The 24,864-nt window shown below is 40.6% G+C and overlaps 1 protein-coding gene across 1 annotated transcript; it reads right to left on the bottom strand.

Annotated features, from left to right (window-relative positions):
* Positions 1 to 1,573: 1,573 nt before the first annotated feature.
* Positions 1,574 to 12,809, bottom strand: LRRC31 (leucine rich repeat containing 31). The gene is made up of 10 exons (XM_075157426.1): positions 12,407 to 12,809; positions 10,457 to 10,714; positions 9,047 to 9,196; positions 8,476 to 8,643; positions 7,687 to 7,854; positions 6,657 to 6,824; positions 5,719 to 5,886; positions 4,441 to 4,608; positions 3,072 to 3,239; positions 1,574 to 1,893 (listed from the first exon to the last, which is right to left on the bottom strand). The coding sequence occupies exons 1-10, from the start codon at positions 12,417 to 12,419 to the stop codon at positions 1,574 to 1,576; spliced, it is 1,749 nt and encodes a 582-aa protein (XP_075013527.1). The 5' UTR covers positions 12,420 to 12,809.
* Between the last annotated feature and the right edge of the window lie 12,055 nt (positions 12,810 to 24,864).

Below are 24,864 nucleotides of genomic sequence, written 5' to 3'. Positions count from 1 at the left end.
GGACTGAAAGCTGAATATTGATCTGCATCTACATGGGAGAACTTGCTGAGAGAGGTCCTAGCAAGTTAGGAAAGTGCCACTGAATGATCCTGTTGTGCCTCTCCTCCAGGAGATTGCTGCAGCATGTAGATATACTCAGGGCTAATTGAGCAGTACTTTATCCCTCAAGCTGCCTCAGGATTTCTCTAAGACTCCTCACTCAGTGCGCAGATCTAATATCTTTACTTCCTAAAATACCTTACCAATGAATAATCCCACTGCAGTCTTTGAGCTCACGTGTGGGTTAACATGCTCCATGACACGAGTGACTATGCCAGAATTTGGCTCTGTGTAAGCAAATACAATAAAATGCCAAATAAGAAATCATCAAATGAAAAAAGGAAGAGCCACTTACATGACCCAAGTTGGTGCTTTTTCTAACAAGACTTGGGCACAGAGCACAGTGCTCTGTTCTTAGCTAGCAGCTGCCCTGTAGCTTTGAATAATAGACTTTGCTTATTTCCTTCATCTTTAGGGTAAGGATAAGAACACTGTCTACGTCACAAGGTGTCGTGAAGGTTAATGGATTAATCCTGAATGCAGGGAGCATGAAGGCACTGCGGGGAATCCCACTGGCTTTCATACACTCTAGATCAGACTCTTAGATCTGGAAGTTTGGTTTTGTGCTGCATGTCACAAAAGCGTCTATACAGAAAGCACAGTCTGGGTAAGGCTGAAACAGCTCAGGATGAGAAGGAGCATCCCTGAAGTATCCTCAAGTCTTTTGCATAGCCTTATCCAGAACGCTTATGGATTGCTCTGTATCCAAAATCCTTGCTAAGGTAGCAGTACATATCTCTGATTTAACCTACCACAGCATTTCCCTTGCCCGAGACCTGCAAAGACACCAATCAACTGTTTCTTACCTTGATTTTATGCTGTTTCTTACCTTGATTTTATGCTGTTTCTCATTTACACTATGAGATGGCATCAAGGGCCAGAGCAGAGGCAGAACAGCTCCTTCTGTATTCTCCTTACTGGACTAATATATAATCCTGAGTTGTTGGGATGCTTTCCAAATCTCACAATTATGCAGATTTAATGCATTCAAAGAGGCAAAAGTTTGGGGGGAGAAGAAACTAAAATTTAAAACACAGAAGTTTCAAGTATTTTCCACATTAGAGGCATTTTCCTTATACACACGAGGCCACATTCACACTGCCCACCCATCTGCATTAGCACACATCCCAGCCACTTCCCTCCATTGGCAAACCTGCAGTATGTCCATCTGAAATCATCATTGCTCTTTTGACAGTAATCATTGCTGTATTCACAACACGAAGATTAAGCATATATAGTAGTGTCAGCATAGAAGTATAAGCATGGCCCAGAGAATCTGAAAGAATATGTTATTAAATTGAATGATCTATGCATGTAGAGGGTTAAATAACAGTTTTATATAATTATGGAACTATTTCAAGAGCTCTCATGAGACGAGATTACTAAAAACTAGTCAGTCTTCTAAGTCAGAGATACATAAATACTTGGTTCATGTGCTGCTTGTGAAAGACCTTCCAGAAACCTTCAACCTCCATCAACAGTCAAAACGAATGTTTCTTCTGTTGTCTTGATTAAAGCTTTCCAGTTGTTTCCGCTGCGATTCTGAAAGGACCCATCTTTGCATCCCCAGCTCTGCCAAGGCAGGCAGCTTTGTCAGTGCTGCTAACAACTCGCTGAACCATGTCCCACAGTCTCGGCAGGACAATGGGCGAAGACTGACATCCAGCTCTGAGAGTTCTTTGAATACTGCTAAGCCTTGACAGAAAACGACCCACCCTTCGTCAGAGACGTTGTTATTATAACTCAAATCCAGCTTCCGTAATCTGGCTAGATGGCCATCCTGAGTCAGTAACACTGCAAGAAATGACAGACACAAACACAACTAATACATCTTAGCAATTGCTTGAAAAGCTTTTTAAATAATACCATATTATTTAAGGCCTTTCAGCAGTCAAACAGCAAGATTCAATTCCTCAGCAACATAAAATCACTTGCTGTTGATCTCAGAAAGATCGTTTTATCACAGCTGAAGGAGTTTACATTTAAAATGCAGGCAATTCAAAAGGAACAGAAGTACGCAGTTAAAATTGTATGGCAACCTGAAAAGCTTTGAGTCAGTTGGAAGGAGGTTATATCAAGTGCCAATTAAAATAGGCAGACAGGCTTTACAGGGAGATTTAGAAAGAGGAAAGCAAAACTAGATGAGGTTGTGTGATTACAACAGCCATCTCTCACTGTGGGAGGGTAATGGGCCTAATATAGCCTTAAAGGGAACTGGGATCCTTAATGTATGATTGGCAAAGGAGACACCCATCAAGGGTGATGTTTGTAAAGTCAAAAATATTCAGGCTTCATCTCACCAGCCTTCAGATTATGGGGCCTTAATAGCTGTGACACAGCTACTGCCAATCTCAGACACTCAAAACCCATGAGTCAGGCCCACAGAATCACAAGGATGATTATAAAATAAACAGGTTTTTAAAAGGATCCTAGAATGTATTCCTTCATTGGGTTCCTATTTTCCAGTATTTCTTAGCAGCTGCTAAGAGGTGGGCTAAAATATTTCTGTTTTAATTCTCCCATAAGAGTTTGACTCCAGAAACACACCGAATGGACTGAGAGCCGGTAGTGCCTGTATTACTGGCTGTCAGCACGTACATTTCCCATAAATTACTGAACCCAAAACCAGCAACCGAGCAAAATAAAACTCCTCAGAGGCAGCTTTAAATATCTGATATAAAAAACAGACGTAAAACCTACATTTTTCTAAGTGCTGTCTTTTTGTATTAATAGATAAAACTCTGCTAAAATGATTCTTTGCATTTTTATCCTTTTCAGCTTTTGCACTGTGCATGTACAGGACACAGTCTTCAGCAAAATGAAAACCCTTTCTGGGAAAAATACTGCTGTATTTTCCATCTTTTCATTTGATTTATGCAAAAACGTGCTCAGCCCATGGAACAAGTCCCTTCTGAATTGTGGTCTAAATGCCCTGGCTCCTTGACTGCTAGTAAATACCATGTTATACGTACTTAGAAGTGCCAAATCTTCAGCCACCAAGTTACAGCTGCTCAGTCTTAACACTTGAATCTCCGTTGCAAGCTTTAGTGCTCCCAAAAGCAGCTTTAGGTTCCCACCAACGCACTTATTCCAAGAAAGGTCTAATATCTCCAGTTCAGGAAGGTGAAGGGCAGCTTCAGCTGAAAAGATTAAGACCAGCAACTTCTGCTTACTTATGAGAGAAAACAACATGGCCTCAATAGACACCTCACCAGCAATTCACCTGTAAATAGGCTCCTAACAGGCTGCCTACTTGTGCTTAGAATTACTTATTTTATCCCAATAAAAGTCAGACAAAAAATATCTCCTGTGCTCTTTAAAGAATATAGGAAGGGCCTGCCTATAGAACCTTTAAGGACTCTGTGGAAGGGTTTCTTGTCTTTCTGTTTATGTTATTGGCTTAACCTTGTCCCACTGAAGTCAGTTTAATGTAACAGCTTGTTTTCAAACCATTTTATATCAATTTAAAGACAGCAATTTTTTACTGTGAACTCACCATGCAAGGTGAAATGCTCTGTATCTTTTGACAACACCGATTTCCATGATGTCACTCTTACATAAATGTAATGATATAAATATAGTACTGTGCCTGCAGGGACTTCAGACCAGTTTAGCTTGCTACTGCTTCTGCTGAAGGCAGTCAAGTTTTACTATAGGTTTCAATGTCACTAGTAAACAATACAAAATATATTATAAGTGCACAATACACAGTAACTAACAGATCCCTCTGTACTTAGATTTCATGTGCCATATGGAACGCCTATCAAAGGGACAGTGTAGCCGCTAATCCACCGAGATTTGCAATAAGCAGGCAAAAGAGGTTGAGTTTACATATCCTGTGTTAGATTGGACTTTTCTTCAGGGCTGTGCAATATCTTTTCCGCTACTGCAGTCATTGCCTCAGTTCCTCCATTGCCCCGTGCTTAACCCTATCCCAGAAAGTTTCTACTGAAACTTTCGCCTGCCATGAGGTGAAAAACATCCAGCGAAAACTTTACCCCACTAAACTGCAAATGCAGTGTTACAACCAAACTGTAATTACAGCATAATATGAAATCATGTTTTGATTTCTCTTCCAGAATTAGGGAGTATTTGAAAGCTCACTATCAGACAAAGGACTAAAAGGACTTTATCCAGTCAGGTATATTAGGGGAAGACATACAATGGTCTTCCCTTGCAACCAGGTCCCCGTGAAGCACTGGTTTCATTACAGGCTTTTTCACTCAGGACCTGTGGTATAATGTAACCACGATCTCTGGAGTTCCGCCAAAGGAGAATGAAGTGCTTTGTCCCACAAGGATACACAGAGAATAGACACACTTTAAAAAAACACATTCCTACCTAGTGATGAAAATGACTCTTCGCCTAAACCACAATTGCTGATGGCCACAGATTTCAACTTCGGTAAAAACCTGAGCCTGCCCAGAAGAGGATCAGATGAGACTCCTACATTTTTATTTGAGGACAAATTCAGCTCTTGAAGACTGGAGAGTAAAGGTATCACCTGGGCTATGAAAACATGAAATATTTATTAGACAGTCACTGATCCAGAACAAATATGTAGTTGTATATTTGCCTGACATAATTTCTTTTCTTTATAAATCAATCCAAACGTCAAGGCCAAGTTTTGACACTCAAATTTATGGTGAGTAATGTTTTACTCCATAAATAGCCTTGTCATTTTCAGTAGGAATGTTTAAGAAATTAGGTATTACATACTGTGTGGAATGTTGTCAGAATACAGCTTCCTGTTGAAATTTTCTAGGCGAAGTAGGGAATTTAACATTAAATGAGATGCGGGTTATTTCCAAATGTCTTCACTGCTAACTGAAACTCCTTTATATTAATGTGATTATTCTCTATTGGTCAAGAAATTAAAAATAAATCATGATTGCTATTACTAACAGTTAATATTTCCCACTGCTTCAGCAGCAGCTTTTCGAATTATTTTCTTTATCATGGAAAATAACATGGGCAATATAGGATTTTTTGTTGTTGTTGTTCTAAAGAGTAAAAACCAATATAAAAAAATTATGATAATGCACACAGAAGAATAAACTGTCTCACTGATTGAATAGGAAATGTGTTCTTCTTCCTAACAGTATTTATGAGTTGGATCAATTCAACCTAGAGACTATAGTCTTCAGCTTTTCTATAAAACAGAGAGCAGCAATGCAAGATCTCCTAACATCACACTCTACTTGACTTAAAGTTCACTAAGGGAGTTTTAGGCAGTTACAGTTACATGCACATATGCACCTTGGATCCGTGCCAATTTATACCAGTGGGGGAACTGGCTCTGGATATTTCCAAAATTACCGATTATCAAAAAAAGCAGTGCTTGGTGGCAGTTCCTACATGCACATCATGAGTCTGAATCATGGAAGATTCAGGTCCTTAGTTCCACATGGGATCAGACACTATAAGATTTCCTTTGATACAGCAAAAAAACATTCCATATTGATCAAGAAAGCTATTCTCCACACTCACTTCCAGAACGGCCTAATGAAAATGTACTGAGATCTGCTAGACTAGGTTAGGCAGAATCTCTTATGCCTTTGAGATATTTTCAGAAGTCAAAACCTGCATTCTTAATGGATTTCCTCAACATGTCCTTACACAAAACGGTCATGTCCTCTTCTGTTACACAGCACTGGTGGAGATCAAGGACTTCGAGGTTTTTCAAGCTGGCCAAATGAGCTGTTGAGTCTTTAAAGCCACCACCAATCTCTTTGTTACACGATATGTCTAATTTTCTTAGCTCAGCAAGGTGCTGTAAAGCAGTGTCTGAAACGGAAAAGGGAGCATGCTGGTCACCAGCTGCTACAATAGCACAGGTCACAGGCTTTAGCGTTTATTTACTTTAACGTCAAAGTTTGCACAAGGTATTGCAGGCAAAGCTCTTAGACTAAGCTTCAGCGTATAATCACAGGAGACATACAGTAGTATCGCAAAGCTTCCCCATCTATGCAACACCATTCTTCTCTAAAAGAGCAGGTGAAGGTGAGGCCAGCTCATCCCGCAGATCCATTCAATCCTCAACGTTTTGCTGAAATTACTACTGGATGTGCTAATTAGTGCAATTAATTAATTGTCTTATGGATAAGACCTCCACTAGGGAGAGACACAGATAATAAGCCCATTTCATATGGCTTCACTGGACACTCATTAAGTGATATGGTGAATTTGGATTCTGCTCTGAGCGTAGGATTAGCTTGTTAAAAGTTAGCTAGCCTGTCTGTGCCCTTGTCTATGTTCTGTCTGGGGAGAGAGGAAGCATGTCCAGAGAGCCATTAATCTACCCCAAGATGTGTCGCAGATAAATGGTGTGGACGGTGACTCTCCCCACTGACTTTCAGATGCTTGAGCTCAGGGAAGATAAATGCTACTCCTGCTGAAAGTCTCTGTAGTCTTTTATCAATCCTCAAACAGCAAATAACGATTGCCCATTAATACTGCCAAACCATCAGCAAAATCCCACCTCATTGCCTTTCTTAAATGGTTTTCAGATGTACAATTTATTCAGACTGAAAGTCTTTCTGAACATAAAGTCTAACCTAAGCCCTGGAGGCTGTCTTGCTTTAATCCACACATGTGTAAGTTTAACTCTTTCAAGCCTGGCACATTTTTCAGATCCTGAGCAATAATATTCATGCTGCAGCCGATGTGTTTGTTGATAGAGAGATCTAATACTTCGAGGTTTGGGATCACATTTAGAATTTCAGCTGAGGAAAAAAAAAAAAAGAAAACCAGAATTGATAATTGTCCAGAATATATACAGATGAACCCTAGAAAAATATAGCACCATGACAAACAGGAAGAGGTAGGCTGGGTTTGCCTATATGTGTGGTTTAGACTTACTAAGTTCCTGTTCTACCTAAAAAATACAGCAAAACAAAGACTGGATAGGAATCAAGAAAACCAGGTGAAAATAAAGGTGAAAAAACACAAGGACAGTTAGAAAAATACAGGGGAATAAAAAGCAGGAATACAAAGAGAAAGAAAAATTTCTAATGAAAAGATTTAGGACTGTATGTTGCTTATGGCCATCTCCTGCAGTGGAGATGAGAGCACAGGGGCTTCTCTTTAGGAAGAAAATATCTTTTAAAACACAGAGTAGGATCAAAAGACCACACAGGATTAAGCTATGGTGAGAGGAGGGAGGGGAGGGGTGATCAGTGGTTGCCAACTCAGCCTAAATTCCCATCCCTTAGGCCTTCTTTCCCATCCCATGGCTAACTACCTATGCAGCTGTTGAATTTTAAGCAATCAATGTTGGAAATTTTGGCACACATGACTTGCTCAGGGTCTCAAAGGATCCAGCAACCCTGGACCACTGAGGCAGCCAGACTGTGGTTTAGGTCTAGCTATTCTTCTTCTTCTCAACCCTACCTCACATGATTAGAGAAAGCAACTTTCTTCTTTGGAAGAAAGTGCATTAAATCCCAATACTGTGTGGTAAATACTATTATAATGCAGAGCATGAAATAAATTAACTTTCAACTAATATTGAGCTCAATACAGCCATAATCTAAGTTACATTTTTGTGAAGCCAGTCTCTCAGTCCAGCTATGTGGGTACACATACCAAGGGATTCTCCATCCTTTGCCGTCAGGTTACAGTCTGTAATTTTCAGAAGTTTTATCTTGCAGCCTTTCTGGAGTTTTTTTGTCAGGAGTGATAGTTTTCCACCTATGTTACTGTTCCATGATAAATCCAGTTCTTCAAGTTGAGGAACAATTTCAAATGCCTCTCCTGTTACAGAAGTCTAAGGTGATTCATTCTAGATATCAATTTCAGTGCAAGACAAAAATACAGGTTTTGACTATATTAAAGAGGAAGGTTAGCCACTTAATTCTCAAATTATTATATTTTGTATGACTTGCCAGGAAAATTGGTGTATGCCATGAATTGTTGCTACTGCAGCAACATTGTATAAATTCTCACCTTGTCTAAGGAGCAATATAGACCGCAAGTCATTGTTACATCACACGCAGACTGCTTGGCCATCATTGTAGACCTGTGCCAGGACCCAGAAAGTCTAGTCTATAGGGAAATCAATACAAGTCACAAGTCTGAATTTACCGTCCTGTACAGTTCTGCTCTATTTTATTTGGCTAACTTCCAACATCCTCTGTACTGGGTCATTTCGGAAGAGATGAAAGAAGTCCCCTCACAGCTATTTCTGAAATTTAAAAGTTTCATTTCTGACAGGAATTTCTGACTCACTTCATAAGGAATCAAGATGAGCATTGTTTTGACAGTGGGAGTTTACATTGCCCAGTGTGGAAGTAGCAGGGGTACGATGTAGGAAGAGATGAGTTCGATTACATTAGACCCAAGCTGTCTGAAGTAAGTGTAAATGAAATCCTGTACCTAAGGAGGTGACATCCTCAGCTGTCAGCCTGCAGTTGTTAAGTCGAAGGACTTTTAACAGGTTCACATGATGAAGACGAAGAGTAAGAGCTTTCAAAGTCCCACCAACACAACCATTCCAGGACAGGCTGATCTCTTCCAGCTCTGGGAGAAACGGCAGTAAAGAAGCTGCAAAAAAAAAAAAAGAAAAGAAAAAGCTTATTTTGTTTGCGTGTTATCTGCACACCCTGGATGCCAATACATCTTAATACAGAGATGCTTTCTACAACCAATACAGCATTATAAAGCCATGACAATTTGTACCTCAGTTTTCTTATCTGTAGCTTGAGTGTAAGGACATTCATCTGTTTCACAGACCTGTATGATTTTTAGATTTTTATATATATTACATAATTTATATAATTTATTAATTAACATTCCTCAGAGACCTGGGGCCACCAGATGAAATATTAAATAAAGCCAGGCCTGTATAAAAGAAAGGGAAGGGAAAAGAGGAGAGTGAATAATTGAATAGGCAAATAAGAATTAAAGAAAAGTATCAAGTGAATGGTTGAATAAAATGTGTATTTACCCAGCTCTGTTACATCTGCTGCACTTAATGCACAATTATTTAGATCCAGATTCTTGCTGTTGGGTTTCTTTCCTAGTTTCTGCATAAACTGGTTAAATCTCTGCTCACCAGATGGTGACTCCGCTTCAGAAATGAGATGTGAAAGTCCATCTGAGTAACAAAGAAATAGGGCCCTGGTTACCTCTGCTACTAACACAATGTGTAAAACCTGTCTGTGGCTGTCGGGTGAAGATTTTAGGAAACCAACTAAATCTTAGTAAACTGGGCTCTATTTTTGATCAATGTGGACCAACAACCTGAGCGCTAAGATCACTATAGATCAAATCACTACAACGCTCCTGATGCAGAGTGAGAAAAGAATCTCCTGTTGCACATCTCCACGCTACCTTATGCCAGTTACTTTGGATGTTTGCACCACCAGGTCAAGGACATAAAATCCATGCAAAACTCTGAACTGCGGCTATTCTGGATGCACAAGTCATAAAACCACCTCTGTGTGCCTGCACTGTAGCCGCACTGCTGCAATAGAGCCTGTACTTGATCAGTTAGCACCAAGTGGCCCTGCAATTGTGTAGTGAGCCTGCTGCTTCCTTTATGACAGCCTGTGTTCATTTTCACACATTGTCTGTGTAAGGCAGTTCCTGCTTTTCTCGGCTTTGCAAAGCAACTCCCACTTACCTTCTTCTTCCATGCAGTTTGTACAGGAAGGGAAATTGCATTTACATTCATTGCTAAACCCTTTAACAAATGAGTAGTTTCATCTAATGCCTATAGCTGGAAAAAAAGCAGTCAAAAATTACACAAAATAGCAATCCCATTCTCAGTACCTGTCCCCTCATTGTTTCCCCAAACCTACCCAAAACTCTTAGGACAAAGGCTGGGTTTCTAAGCCTCACCGTCCAGCTCCTTTTTAAAAATAGCCTCATTTTCTCTGGTGTGGATGTAAAAAGTATTCTTGTGTGCGCAAAATAACATACATGATGAATTTCCATTCCCTTCCCCTCCCCCTCACCAGTGTCAAGTGGTAGGAAACATCTGCTCTTGTTGTCTTCAGATTGCTCTAGCAGCAGGGCAGACAGAGACCAATCTTAAATACAACAAGCCAAGCTACTGCTCAAAGCTTGTCTTTGAAACCAAATAAGCTCTGCAACTAACGAGCTGACCCTAACACATTGGAGATCAAGAGAGAGGTCACCCAAAAGCTTTATCCCTCCTCAGCAACATGGATCTCACTCCTTGCTTGGCACCTATCAAATTAGAGGGCACATCCTTGATTATGTTCCAAATAGAAGCAAATCCTGGCTAAAGGATAAACTGTAGGCAGCAAAATACAGGATTTTGGCTAGCAAGCAACTGATTTTCTATGAAATTAAAATATGCACATATATTTCATTATTGTACCAGCATTACCTTCTACAGAGAGATCTTGCTTCTCACTCTGATCATCAGTTCCAGAGTCGTTTATTTCTGTTTCTTCAATTTCCCTTCTGTCCTTGTCTTCAGATTTCCCAAAGTCAAAGCCCCTGAAGAATTTTTCAATGGCTGAAGGCTGCTCTTTTCTTTTTCCAGGAGAGGACCTCTTCCCTTGGAACTGTTTTATAACAAAGTCAAATGGGGAGCTCTTCAGGATGTCCTCTTCATGCTTATTCTGGCAGCTCTGAATGTCATCTTTCAGGGGATCAGCAGACATAGAAAGAATTAGTTTTAGTAACGTTTACTCTTGCTTACCTTCTTTCATAGTGGCAGATGCACTGCAAATTTCCTACCATTCCCTCCATGCTAATATCAGAAAAGCACTATTTAGTAGACCAGTCTCTGAACTCAGTTCTCCTCCTTCAAAAGGAACTGGTAATGCTCAGTACTATCACAGCAGACTCAGTGGTCCCAGTTCTCGATGGTACAAGTATCACTCTCTGTTGCCTTGTTAATGCAGACTGCTCCTAAGGCCACCCCACCTGGCCACCGAGTGCTGAAGGGCTAACCTGCTGCTTCTCCTGTCACTTAATCCCCAGGTTCAGTTCAGAGTCTTGTGGCCACATTAAAGAAGCAAGGCTGATATGTCCCCGTTCTGAGGGGAAACCAGGTTAAGTTTGGCACCAACATGATTCTTCACGCCAAAGACCAGTCCGGCAGTCAGGAAGGTGAGAGGAGGGGATGTGCAACAGGGAGTACACGGATATCCTTGCCTGAACAATGTCACAGGCTCCCAAGTTCAGGGTGGAACGTGCAAATGAAACCCCATTAACCTTAGAGCAAAGCTGAAGTGAGAGTGCGGAAAACAACCAGATATTGTAGCTATGATCACTGGGAGTGTGCCAATGCTGGAAGAAAACAAGCCCCCCCAGACAGCTTGTTTGGAACAGGTCAGTACTATAGTCACCTCAGTTTCAGTGGCTAATTCACAGGTAAATTAAAGTTTGACTTTATAATAATTTACATACAGTCTTCCCTTATTGCTCTTTATACTACTCGAACTATGGCATCATCCAGTGATTCTGAAGGTGCTTCGTTTTTCTCTAAACATTAATTTAATGCTCTTTCTTTAGTTTTAATTCCAGCATTCTCCTGCACACACATGCTTTTAACCATGCAATCAGTCATAAAAACAGCAGACATTCATTGACTTTTGCTTTTCCACCTTACATGGAAAAGGTATGTATCAAGTACCACTGTGTGCCGTTGACTGCAGGGGGAATGACCTGTGCTCAGACCTCGATCCTGTAGTACACCAGAGCTCATGAAAGGATTTCTGTGCTCACACAGATTCCCCCTTCCCCAGTACAGACCCACAAACAGAACTCATTCTACAGTTCTCCACCATCCATAGAGCACATGAACTTGACCATTTTAATAATCATCTGTTATATAATGTCACTGGCATCAACTTTCCAAAACAGAGAAACACATGAAAAAGTATCAGTAACCCTATGAATTTCACAGATGGTTTTCATGTTATTATAGCAAGAGTCAGGCCAGGGGGAAAATGCCAAAATAAAGCAAATGTAGGTTTTATATACACATACTTTTTTTTTTGTGTGTGTGTGTGTGTGTATATAAATGTGGATATATATACTGATGTATCTATATATAGGTATGTAAGTTTTCTTACTGTGTTGGAAGTTATCTGCCATGATACAAATGTTCAAGGGCAGACTACTTACAATCACAAAAAGCTGATGCATTGTTTAGTCTTGCTCTTAAAAGCCTGTCACAGCTGTATTTCTTGAAGTACAAAAATTATACAAAACAACATACATAGCTGTACATGCACATTTACTGAGCTGTAAAGCAATGCTGGTTACCTTGGCTGTGTTTTCATGCTGTAGAACGGTATTATTTTAAACAGACAAAGAAACATACCTGTCTTTTCCATTGGCACACTTGAGGATCTGTTTCACCTTGTACAGCACTTTCAGGGCTTGCAGGAGAAGTAAGCCATGACATGCAAACAAAACCTCACTTCTTTCCCTAACCGGACTTTCCACGTACTTTTCTTTCAAGAGTTTCTGTCTTCATCAGTTTGATAGCAGCAGCTCTGCACAAGTGGTTTGTGGGCTCTTTCCTGATGCCTCTATTCCTCTGCACTGTCTCCCGACGTCAGCCTGCTGTCCCTGGTCTCTCTTTTCTGGGGGAGGTTTGAGAAGTCCATTTAAATGCTCTGATCATGTCCCAGCTTAGATCACTCACAAGGCAGAAATCAGGAAGTGGTAGCACAGACTTCGATACGGCACGCTAACCACTGCATGTCCCCGAAACAGCTGTTGTTAGAGGAGGCTGAGTCACCTTATAGATCAGGTTACAAGACTACCTGAAGAAAAACTCTTTGTTTTCCCACCCCTTTTGTCCATACTGGTCAGAAATACTGCTGGAGGCTGAGCAAAGCTGTGCTGTCAGCAGGGTGTTGCATAGTTCAGTAAGAAAAAGGAATGCAGAGGACCAGCGCACCCCTGTTCTTTTTAGGGCAACGGGAGATAGGAGAGGAGAGGTCCTACCGCATCATCGGTACAATCTGCTTGTAGGCAATAGGATGATACAACATTACGACGCAATCATTTCATACATCGTATACATATATCAAACTTCACTATACTTTTTTTTTGTCTGTCTGTCCTAGAATCTGATTTCCATGATGGCGAATGTTACAATTTCTAGCTTAAACATACTCACGGCCGTTTATTCTGAATCTCTTTGGCTTTGATGATTCTTTTTAATCTATGAAGTCTTCGCTTTTGTAGGCTAAACCAACCAAACTCTTCTTGTCTCTCCTCATGTGGCAAACTCTCCATTTCCCTTATCATTTCCTGCTCACCTCTGTCTGCACCTGTTGCAATATGATTTATACTTCCTTAAATACAAGGGACTATCCACTGATACGCATACACTAAAGACATATGCAAACTGGAGGACTTTTGGTGGGGAATGATAAAGCTGGTCAACAAAACTAATGACTCCTTTAAAGCAGTTGAGCAGACAACAGCCGTGAGGACAGGCTTGACTCAGTGTGTCAACGTACAAATGATTCAGACAGGGTGGAATGAGGCACGGGGTGCTGGTAGGAGCCAACGGGGTAAGATTAAGAGAAGAAAAACTTGAAGTGAACATCAGGAAAATCCTCCTGCCTATGAGAAGTACCACACTAGGAAACATTTACAGTAGGAAAAAATGCGCAAAAACACTGTGATGAACTGTCTTGCCCTGCAGGAATGGAGGGCACACTTCTATGGCCAAACAGAAAGGATCTCCGAGTTGGTTTTAGGGTTTTCTGGCACCTGTAGCGGCTGTCCTGTCCCAGTTTCTGAAACTAGCATCTCACTACAGACCTGTATCCACTGGGAAAGATCTCCTCTGTGTGTGCTAATTCACTTCACGTGTTCGGGTATCTCAGCTGAGCAGACGGTTGAAAACCCCAAGCATTTCTGTCAGTAAGGAACTCATTCAATTTGACAGCTCTTTACCATTTCACTTCTTGTGCTTAACAACGGAGTGGCCAGGGATGAAACACAGACAAGGCAACCTGTGTTTGTGAACATATGCCGGGCTCTGCTGGCCCAAGACACTCGATGCCTGCTGCAGTTCAATGAGAACGTGGAATGGGAATATTTGATAATCTCCGCTCCCTGGAATTGGGGAAATCCTTAAGCGTGTTAAGCACCAATTACAGTGGTTAGGCTGGGCTAACCTGAATGCTCGACATCAGTGTGTTAGGTGATGTGTTGCCCAGTCAGAAGTTCTGTCCCCACTTTAGGCTGTTGAATGATAATGAAAATACCTCATGGCACCATGACAACATCCCTGTAATCCGGTGAGAAGGGAAATGTAGTTTTGCAGTGACCTAGTTTCCTCTTCCTAGAAAGCAAATCTTTACTTTTCTTTACAGCAGCTATGTGGGAAGAGGGGACAGCAGGGTTATCCCAAAGCAAAGCAGGATAACTAGAGTAAGGCTGCTGCACTGGGCTGAAAACATGAGTATTACTTTGCAATAGCCTAGGCGACCCAGCCATGCCCCTGTTAAATGCTCGACTGGGCCTCACTGCATCAGTTGCCATCTCCTCCGTGGCATACTTCTGAACGCGTGTCCTGCTCCTGCCTCGCAGATCTGTGCGTCTGCTTCTTGCAGTACGTCATGGACAGCACAGGGCAGGCTCAGCTTTTGGAGTTTAAAAATAATAAACGCCTTCCCCTTTCTATCCAGTTAAATGGTTTGTGACCATCTGCCGAGTGCTCAGTGTCACACTTGTTTATATCTGCTCTTCCCTCTGTGTAGACCTGGGGCAAGGTTAGGAACAGAACCAATTTTGGAACAAAATAGTTAAAGTTGCATCCCACACAGCACCCGCTGGAGAGAGATTAATGTGGATTTTTGTGCTTTGCCTCATTGTGACTCCTTAATCCGGCATATATTCCAAAGAAATAATGCCATTAGAGGATTAGTGCCACAAGTTCATTTGAAAATAAGGATTTGCAAACGCTGAAATCCTATATTCTATGTACTTAATCACTGAGTATCATTTTGGGGATTTCCTCTCCCTTTAGTGGTGTCTCTTTCAATGAAACCCAAGCGAAGTAGCAACTCTGTTTTGGATGGCCCTTATTATCCATTAAAGGAAAACAAACCCCCAAACATCTGGTTATAATATACAGAATCTAAACACACTGGACTAAACCCATCCTTGCTGTCGTACAATCGTTGCAGGTATACCATGGAGGCACTTGGCCCAATATTTATATAGAATTCAATGATTTTGGATATTTATCTGCTAGGCATTGTTAATATTCTGAGTCCTATAGCGTGTAGTAACATAGTGACCCTTGTTTGCTTCTAAGGCAGTTCCCCAGCTTTGCTCACACCCAGTGAAGCCACTGTTCTCCTCTCTGTGGGAGAAGGAGTCTGAATCACTGCCATATTACTCTCTCTCCCTTTCCTTATCACGCATCTCTGCTGCTCTGTTTCCCCTTTCTGCATGACTGTCACTGCCTGCAGCAGCCTCCATGGGCTTCTCCTGCTTGGCTCGATTTGTTGCAGGCTGCCTAGGTGAAGTGGGCAGTTGCATGGGCCAAGAAATTGCTGGGGGTGGAAAAATGCTTATTGCCCCATTGCTGACTTTGCCAGTACCAAGTGACCTGCTCCTGGGCTGTGCTGACCCAGAATACATGTGCCAGGAGCTGCTGCCAAATGAGGGGAAGAGTGACCTGCTCCAATACCAGGTTCACTGCCCTCATCTTTCCCAGCCACATACATCAAACCATGCCCTCCACAGCTTTCTCCATCCCCTTTCTCCTGCTCTGCCCCATCCCTTCCCTTCATCCTCCAACTTTGACCCAGTTCTGACCCCTTATAACTGAGGCAGCAAAATTCAGTCTTGCCTACGTAGTGGGGAAGTCTTCAGCTGGCACTGATGGTATGTTGCTAGCACCACAATATCTGTGTCATCCACTAATTTGATGTTGACTCTCTTTACAGCCAAGCAATTCACAGAGCAGCAAGAATCAGCTTTAGGGACAGACAAAAACTTTCAGAAGAGACTGCACACACAATGGACTGGAAGGACCGTTCCCCGAGGATGAATGAATAGGTGCAGCTACACTTACCAGCACGAAGTGCTCTGCAGAACCTAGGTTAGGAAACGTAGCTTGGGCTTCCAGGTAGAGCTGAGCAGGGTGCTATCATCTGGATAAACACTTTTTCCATATATTCTTATACTGTCAGAAATATTGTGCAACACTGACACTTCCTTGGAGCAAACTCATTCCAGTCTTCCCTTTACTGAGATCAGTGTGCATGCCCGAGGATTCAATTGGGTCCAAAGTATCTGACTATCCTCATCATTTCCCACAAAATAAATATTCAGCCTTCTGATTTTAATAGCCCATCAGCCTACAGTAGCTCCTGAGGCAGCTGTTTAAAATACGTTTCACTGGGTTATGAAAACTAAATCCAAACCCTTCAGTCCATATTTATTTACAACCATAGACTGATCACAGGAGTGGTTTGAAGAGGCACTGAGAACATAATAAACCAGCTAAAACCTTGGGTTCAGAAACACATACACCCCTGAGTAACCTTAAACAGTCCCCTAAACTCAGTGAGACTTTTCATGGGTGGAAAGGCTGAGGAAGATTTTGACATTTCACTGTACTTTTACACTTTAAAACATAACAAAAAGTAAAGTTACGAAACTCTGGTGTTAGCATGCAAGGGTGGCTCTGCCCGACCTGAAGGGGCTGCACACGTGGCAGGACAATCTTGCAAGTGCATGTGCTGGATGAACCGGTCGTGAGCAGAGGTGTGTGACGGCCCCTGTTGCCACTGATTTATTATAGTTATAAGAATTTCAACCTTGCCTATACCAGCACGAGCTGCTAAACATGATCTGTACAATCCTAAAACATATTCTTTTTTTCAAAGCCAGAATATACCTTACCTACTATAAAACAGTGGCGATGGTAAGTAGATTTTTCCGACTACTATGTCATATTGAATATGCATTTTGATTTCCATAAAAAGCATGACTAAAAGATCTATTGCAGCAAATGTATATTTATATCCACAATGCAGATATTTTTAACATTCTGATATTGAGTTACTCCTTTTTAAATGGAACTACACAAATGCAAACTTAATGTTTCATTCTCTATTACAATATACTAGTCTGATGGAGAAGATTTTCAGCCTGGAAAATTCTTTTTGGTTGAACTTATGCCCGGATTAATCCCCTTTCAGTTAATCATTTACATGAATGGGTAATCTGCAGAGTTCATGCAAGGCCTGCAAACTATATTAATTACTAGAAACATAATTAGAAATCAACAGAGTCAAAGGATCAGTGTTACTTCCATATGGTACCATCTGGTACAATGGGTCTGGATAGTTCAGCAAAACTCCCCATTGCATTCTGTGGAACTTCAACCTGAATATGTGTTGCCAGAGAGAGCAAGTTTATGCTGATATATGAGCTGGTTGTAAAGCATTTTTAGGGTCATCCTAAATGACAGCATCTGAGTCCCCGTATTTCTCGCTGTTATTTCAAAAGTTAGTTCAAAAAAGAGTATTTACTCAACAGTTTTCTTTTTGAGTGCAATACCAATGCCATCATAATTTGCCTTTCCACATCCAAAAATACCCTGAATCCATACATGGGCTAATGAAAAAAATGCCCAAACAAGAAAATATGAACATATGCCATAAAATGGTTTAATTAAAGATAATAAGTGTGTGTATTGTCATTTGTTTTGTTAATTATTACTCCAATGTAAAAAGGCATGTCCAGAGTGAAAAGGGTGACATTCCATAGATGACACAAACATGGTAGAATGCAGCTTCCATTACTTCTGGTGTGCGTGCATGGAAACGGTAATATAATTTTACCAACTGATTTGCTCTTTCAGCATGCGGCCGGTTTGAAAATTTTGACCAAAACGTTTCACTCCTGTTAGCCAAACAAAAAATCAGGTCTTTGAAAACTCAACTTGTATGGTTTTAAAACCAGACCTTTCCAAACATTTTGATTCAGGAATACATAAAATCCAGCCTTCTTTCAACATACAATGTTTGGTCAATTTAATTTTCATAGGAACCTAATGGTTAGCCATATTTCATCACTGAGATTCACTCATTGGCTTTTGGAATTGAGGTAAGGCACACTAAGTAAAATTCAGTAGCTTCAGTTTTGTCCCTGTTTGGGTTCAGTTCTTTCTGATTAATTCCCAGATTTCCACTGGGAATGAGACAGCTGTGTAATCCACCTAGTCTCTCCAAAATTCTCTCAAGAGCTGTGGTAAATGTAATGCTTTTCCATTGAACAGCCAATTGTGTTACAACCTGTTACCTTTCCGGTGAGTATTTGCTGATCTTGTCAGTATGCATTCAGTACAGGTGAACACCAAAGTTGGGCACTTCCCTCTTCAGAGTGTCCTGCAATTCAGGAAGGAACCAGAGCACCTACGCTGCAACCACGCAAAGGGCTGAGGACTGGAAAAAAAAAAAATTAAATCCCAAGGAGTGCTACAGCTTAAAGGACATTCTGCATACCCAGACATAGAATCATAGAATCGTAGAATAGTTTGGGTTGGACGCTTTAAAGGTCATCCAGTCCAACCCCCCTGCTGTGGGCAGGGTCATCTTCAACGAGATCAGGTTGCTCAGAGCCCCATCCAACCTGACCTTGAATGTTTCCAGGGATGAGGCATCTACCATGTCTCTGGGCAACCTATTTCACCACCCTCATTGTAAAGAATTTCTTCCTTATATCTAGTCTAAATCTTCCCTCTTTTAGTTTAAAACCATTCCCCCTTGTCCTGTCGCAACAGGCCCTGCTAAAAAGTTTGCCGCCATCTTTCTTATAAGCCCCCTTTAAGTACTGAAAGGTTGCAATAAGGTCTCCCCGAAGCCTTTGCTAGCCCATGCTCAACTTCTGGTCCACAAGGACCCCTAAGGCCTTTTCTGCCAGGCTGTTTTCCTGCCCATCAGTCCTCAGTCTATATGATACATGGTGTTGTCTCTTCTCAGTTGCAGGACTTTGCACTTCCCTTCCGAACTTCATGAGGTTTATCAGATGATTACAGTGACACTGACACACAGCTTTGTCCATTCCCTTCTCTAGTTATTTTCCAATTTCTTGTGAGTGGACCCAAAGGCAAGATCCCGTGTGTTTCTAAGCCAGATAGGGTCTGGCTATTGTTTCTAAACCCAGGATTCTAGGACACTGCTTCTTGTTAAAGCTCATTCTTGGGATTCGCAGCCTACCGGTCCCAGACTTCCCAACTAATACATCAGACCACCCTGTTCCTTACCTATGCTGCCAGTTGTGGGCATGCTACTCTTCTAATCTTTTAGGGGAAACATGGAAAGAAGTGAGGTTTAGCTAAATAATTTGATATGTCTGAACGCAGATTTCATTTTGGAAAAAGACAGGGTGATCTGTGATAAAGAAGCCATTTGCCAAGTTCTGTATCAGTCCAGCTCACTTCATTACACAGAAATAAGTCTCCATTGAAGTGTATCTTGCTTCAGTGAACTTCATAAGGAGAAGAAATAAGGATTATCACTCTTTCACAGATTCCTCACTTAGGACAGACAGTGTTTAGAAACAGTGGATTAAAACCTGCTTAGACTCTAGTTTAGCAGGTTCTCTACTTACACAAATCCATTCCAGCATTGCGTTTTGGTAAACAACATAATTCTTGAACTGTAATAAAATTGTCTAATAAAATTTTTTGCTTTCCATTTTTGAAGACCACAAACCCCATCAGCTGAGCCATGTCTGTCATTGATTTTGTCAAAAGGGAACAAAGAAAGTTCTGACCCAAATCAGTGCTGACAAAGTGTCTGGTGACAACGGTAAGACTAGATCTACCTTACCGCATGGAGCTGATTTCACACTGCTAACCCTTTCTGACACTTCAGGAATTGTGAAATATGTGACGGTAGTGTCCATTTCTTTTGAAATGAATTGAGAAAGAGAGACTCCTTGTTCTTAATTCAGCTTTAGAATACTACATAAACTGCCAAAAACTGTTGGTTCTTTGGTAGCATTCTTCCAGCTCCTTGTGGTCTATGATGAAGTGATGCTCTCTTGGGGCACCCTATACCAGATGGGTAAATTTCAGTTTTGAGATTTCTGCACTGCTTGCCATAGAGGTAACCCCAGGCACTAAGTCTGGGTAAGAGTGTACAGAAGGTGGTGTGACTCCAGCTCCATCTTTCGCATTAGTGTATATCTGGTATCAGTAGCTCAGGCCACAAACACCAGATACTGGGTGGGAGCTGTCAGGCTACAGTTATCCCTTTTGCACTCGTGTCAGCGTTTCCCCACTCTCAGATTCTTCTGTGCAAAGGGGATAACGTGGGACTACACTGTCCTAAACCATCTTAGCTAACAGTGATACTAATTGACAGACCAAGGCCCAGATCAATTTGATACACTCTACATTACTTTCTTCTATTCGTAACGCATCTCCTATATCCCTTTCCCTCCCTCCTTTGCTGCTTTGCCATTTTTCCTATTGGTGAAGATGACCAGCAAAAACAGGACTGCTGAGAGACACGCAGACCACTGCATGATTCAGAAATACACCTTTGCCTGATGCCTGTGAAATCCGGTCAAGAACAACTAGATCTTCCCCGGAGAGGGACCATTAAAGCATCTTTTTGAATTGTGGTTGTCACACTTCACTACAGCACACAGCAATCCTGCTTCTGTGCCAGAAACCAAAGGCTAGATGCCAAGGGTCTTGCAAAGTAATGTGCTCTCTCTCCAAGCTTCCCTCGTTAGGTAAAACAGGAAAAAATAAATATATATCCTTATTATATTGCTGGTTTTATTTCTACCTCAGGAAGTAATTTTTCCTGGTATTAAACTTTTTGTGGTTTTCCTGAAACGTGATTCACATGGACTAAAACATCTGATGAAAAATGGATGCTGATGCAAGACTTCGCTTTTAATTTATTCAGGCAACCCCATATCTTACAACGCATTTGCTTCAGCCTCACCCAGACAATCTTGAAAATCCCAGCAGAGGAACTTTTTTCAAGACTGTGTGTACCCATTACATTTCAAGTCACAGGCTTCTGGAGGCAGTTACAGACCGAGCGGACTCAACACAAGCTGAAAAATTATCTTTAAGCTAGAATGCTCCTTCAATTCCTTGTCTGCCTGCACATGCAAAGATTTGGACAATTATTCTCAGGTTATTTTAGCTGGTCTCTAATTTTTTTTTTAAAGGAAGTCCTAAAATTATTTTTAAAATCTAGTATTGAAATTTTTTTTAAACAATGATTCCAGATGTGATTTTCTTCTTTATAAAGAAAGTCCAGACAGCAACAAAATAGCCATGATAGCATTTACAACAAAAATATTTAGCGAGTCACAGTCACTTTAAAAAAAAAAAATTAAAAAATAATCCCACATTGGATACTATATGTATTTTGTGTTAAGTTATAAAAAAATAGTTTGTTTTCTGTAAGGATGTGCTGAACTATAGCAGAATTCCATCCCTTTGCTAACGATAACATTTCCCTGAGAGCAATTTTCAATAGGAATGAGTACATTTTCTCCAGGTTTAGGCATTGTGTTAGCATCTGAAAGAGGATGAGGGGCAATTTTTTGTTGTTGCAGCGAGCACTTGATGAACTTTAGGCAGGTGAATAAGGGATTAACAAACATCAACCCTGATGTCCCACCAGCTGACCTGGATATTAGAAGAAACTAACCGCTCCCTGACATTTTAAAGTCTACCACTTATTAGGCATTCGTTCTGCGAGCTAACTCACTGACAGTGAGAATTAAAGAGTAAATTGCCAGCTTGAGCAGTATAACCATCTGATCCCTGTGTTAGCCTCACAATATGCTTAACAGGATTTCCATCTTCTAGTTCCCCCCAATCCAATTGGATACACAGTTCTGGGATAACATGGTTCTGGAGTAACTGTTTGCCAATGGTCAGAAGTACAGCCTTTCTAAAAATCAGAATAAATGGGTAACACAATGCACGAGAGCTAGGCAATCGTTAACCTTCTCTCGCATTTCTTGTTGGAACAGGAAGATTTTAAGTGAATGCTCCAAGCATCTTAAAAGCTAACAACAGCTTAGCAGGTTAAATGTGAAATAGGTTTATCAGATCAGTGTAGTGCTCTTCTTGTAATTATGTTTTTACAGCCTGGTTAGGGGATGGTATTGGAGAAGGGCTTGTGATGTCAGAGTGGGTAGGGCTTAGAAGCAGGGATGAGGGCTAATCAAGATAAGTTCAATTTGTATTTAAGGTAAAGTCAGCGTTAGTTAAGGCAGTTTTTGACATGTTAATCTTGATGTGTTTTAAAAGCTGCCAATCACCTTACTGAGGCAGCTTGAAAGGAAGACTTAGAGTGAAGGCACATACTCTTGGATGTTCGTGGTATCTTCATTTTACCCAAAACTAAGGTCTTCACAATAGATGTAAGTATACATGAAATAAAAATAAAAAGTGCTGGTTTTTAATGTAAATGGTGATGCAACATCTGCTAAGCAATACCAAGAGGTGTATGGTTTTTCAGATTTTGATAGGAAAGACTTATCTCGTGACAGAAACAGCACAGACCAAAGCAGACTTCTTCATGGTGGTTTTTTTTTTTTTTTAAGAGCAGCACTGGATTGCAGACAGTAAAGTTAGGAATAGGCAGGGGTGATACAGAAAGAGTAAAGTATATGATTAACTATGTTCTGATTTCTCAGCAATCTGCTATACGTATTCTTATGGGTAAATAATCATGCATACTCAGGTGGAAATGCTGTATTTTTTATGACATAAGATTGATCATTTTGGAAACATGGAGGATTTTGCTTTGGCAAGGCTTGTCACTGCAGATTCAGTATTTTTCTAGAAAACTTTGGGTACAGATTGAGTTGCTTAATGTACATGCACAAACGTTTCACTGTCTTGTCTAACTGTTACAAAATATTCTTAAAAGCTAACTGGTTCTTTATACATATAGCTTAATTTTTATGCTAATTTATCTTTTTAACGTACAATAGAAAAACCTCAATACTTTACAGATACTTCCTGGAACAGTGAATTTTCTAAATCAGTGTGCAGTCAGAATTAATCAAGGCTATCATCACACAGATATATTTGGCTGTTCTAGTGTGATGTACCTACACTAGATTTACCTAATTAAAATTTTGCTTGTGTGCGTAGCCATTGTAACAAATCCCAGTGCTAGCAGCTTTCTGCAACACCAATGTATTCAGTGTGATATATTTTGTAAAAATAATATCATAACGTGATGAGGTTCCTTACATCTTGTTATTGTCTGAATATGTGGGCGGAATTAACTGTAGACTGAGAAAGGCTTGGGCACTATTATATTGCCTTCGGAGCTAAAATTTCAAGTTCCTCAATTACAGAATATGTGAATTCCCATATCTCCCTGGTGCCCCAGAGATAGGGAAAAAGTAAGAGAGAGGCAATCCTAACTTGAGTAATTTTATCATGGTCTGATCCTGCAAACTGGCGCTGAAAATGTTCCGTCTGTTCAAGATGCTGATTTCTGAGTCTGTTTACAGGATCAGGTGTGCAATTTCACATTAATCTCACAAGTGGAAAAAGTTTGTATTTAAACTTGTGACTTCATATGTGGAGTTTGGAAAATAACAGTGGTTTTAGTGTCTGATATCTGTGACTTACATATACTTTAACATACCTGCAAATATTTTTTAAGATGAGTGTGTGCTGTCTTTTGCTTTGTAATAAAGAAAGCTAACCTGAAACGATTAATGATAAAAACCCGCACCATCTTGTTTTATCTTAGTGGGGTAAGACACATGAGATGCAGTTTCCTGTTTTATCAGAAGATTTTGGGAAGTCCAAGGGATACTGCTGCAATATTTAATATCCTAACTAAAGAGGGAAGGTACTGAGGATTCAGTACAAGTTTTCTAGATTCAAACTCTTAGTTAGCCAGTGAAGTTAAAGAGTTGTTAAATAAAAATTGTTTTAAATAGCCTTCCTAAAACCCGTTCCTCTTTCCACTACCTGGTTTCTTTTGGCACTGGGAGTGTTGTCATTTGCACTAGTATTTCATGTTAAAGTGAGACACAAATCCCACTAAAATTCAACTGCGTTTCATTTGGAAATACCAGCCTTGCTCTCCAATCGTCAGAACGCTTTCCATCTCAAGACTTCCATTTCCAGTATTTAAAAATAAAAAAGTGAAAAAACTTCTTTTTATGCTTTAAAAGTAAGAATTATTAAAAAGTAAAATATACAGAGTTTAGCTTCCCTTTAACTGATCCCACTTATGCCACCTTTTGCAATCTTTAGGCTTCTAAAAGAAACAAAGTCAAGAGGATAATGTTTCAAATGTCATCCCTAATTATGAAATAAATCCACAAGGAAAACAAATTACATCATGCTTTTATCCCTATGTATATAACCAATGTAATAGAGAGACCTATCCCTTGTAAACAGCTTCTCCATGTACCAGTTTGTCAGGATAGAGGGTGGGTGTACAATGTTACACACGTGTGTGACACACACACTTGCTCTGCTACAACCACTATTTTCATTAGCTCTTGATTAGTTATTTTACTTAGTTTTTTTCAAAAGCATAGTGAAAGCACTCAGCATGATCCCAGCTGGAGCCTTTGAGTGCTGCCACAAATACAAATGAATAATATTAGCACTATGGTTCTGCAGAAACCGATCCTGCGGTTACAGCACGGAGCTGAGAGGGAGAAGTGCTAAGCACAATTCGCACCTCAGCTGCTTACTGTCCTGTATCTCTATGCCTCCAACACCACATCAAATGGCAGGACTGCTTCTTTTTGCTCCACCATCTGTCTGTC

The sequence above is a fragment of the Calonectris borealis genome, chromosome 9 (assembly GCF_964195595.1).
Source record: "Calonectris borealis chromosome 9, bCalBor7.hap1.2, whole genome shotgun sequence".
Taxonomy (NCBI): domain Eukaryota; kingdom Metazoa; phylum Chordata; class Aves; order Procellariiformes; family Procellariidae; genus Calonectris; species Calonectris borealis.
Note: the sequence above shows the minus strand (reverse complement) of the source record. Positions and strands in the feature narration are given on the sequence as shown.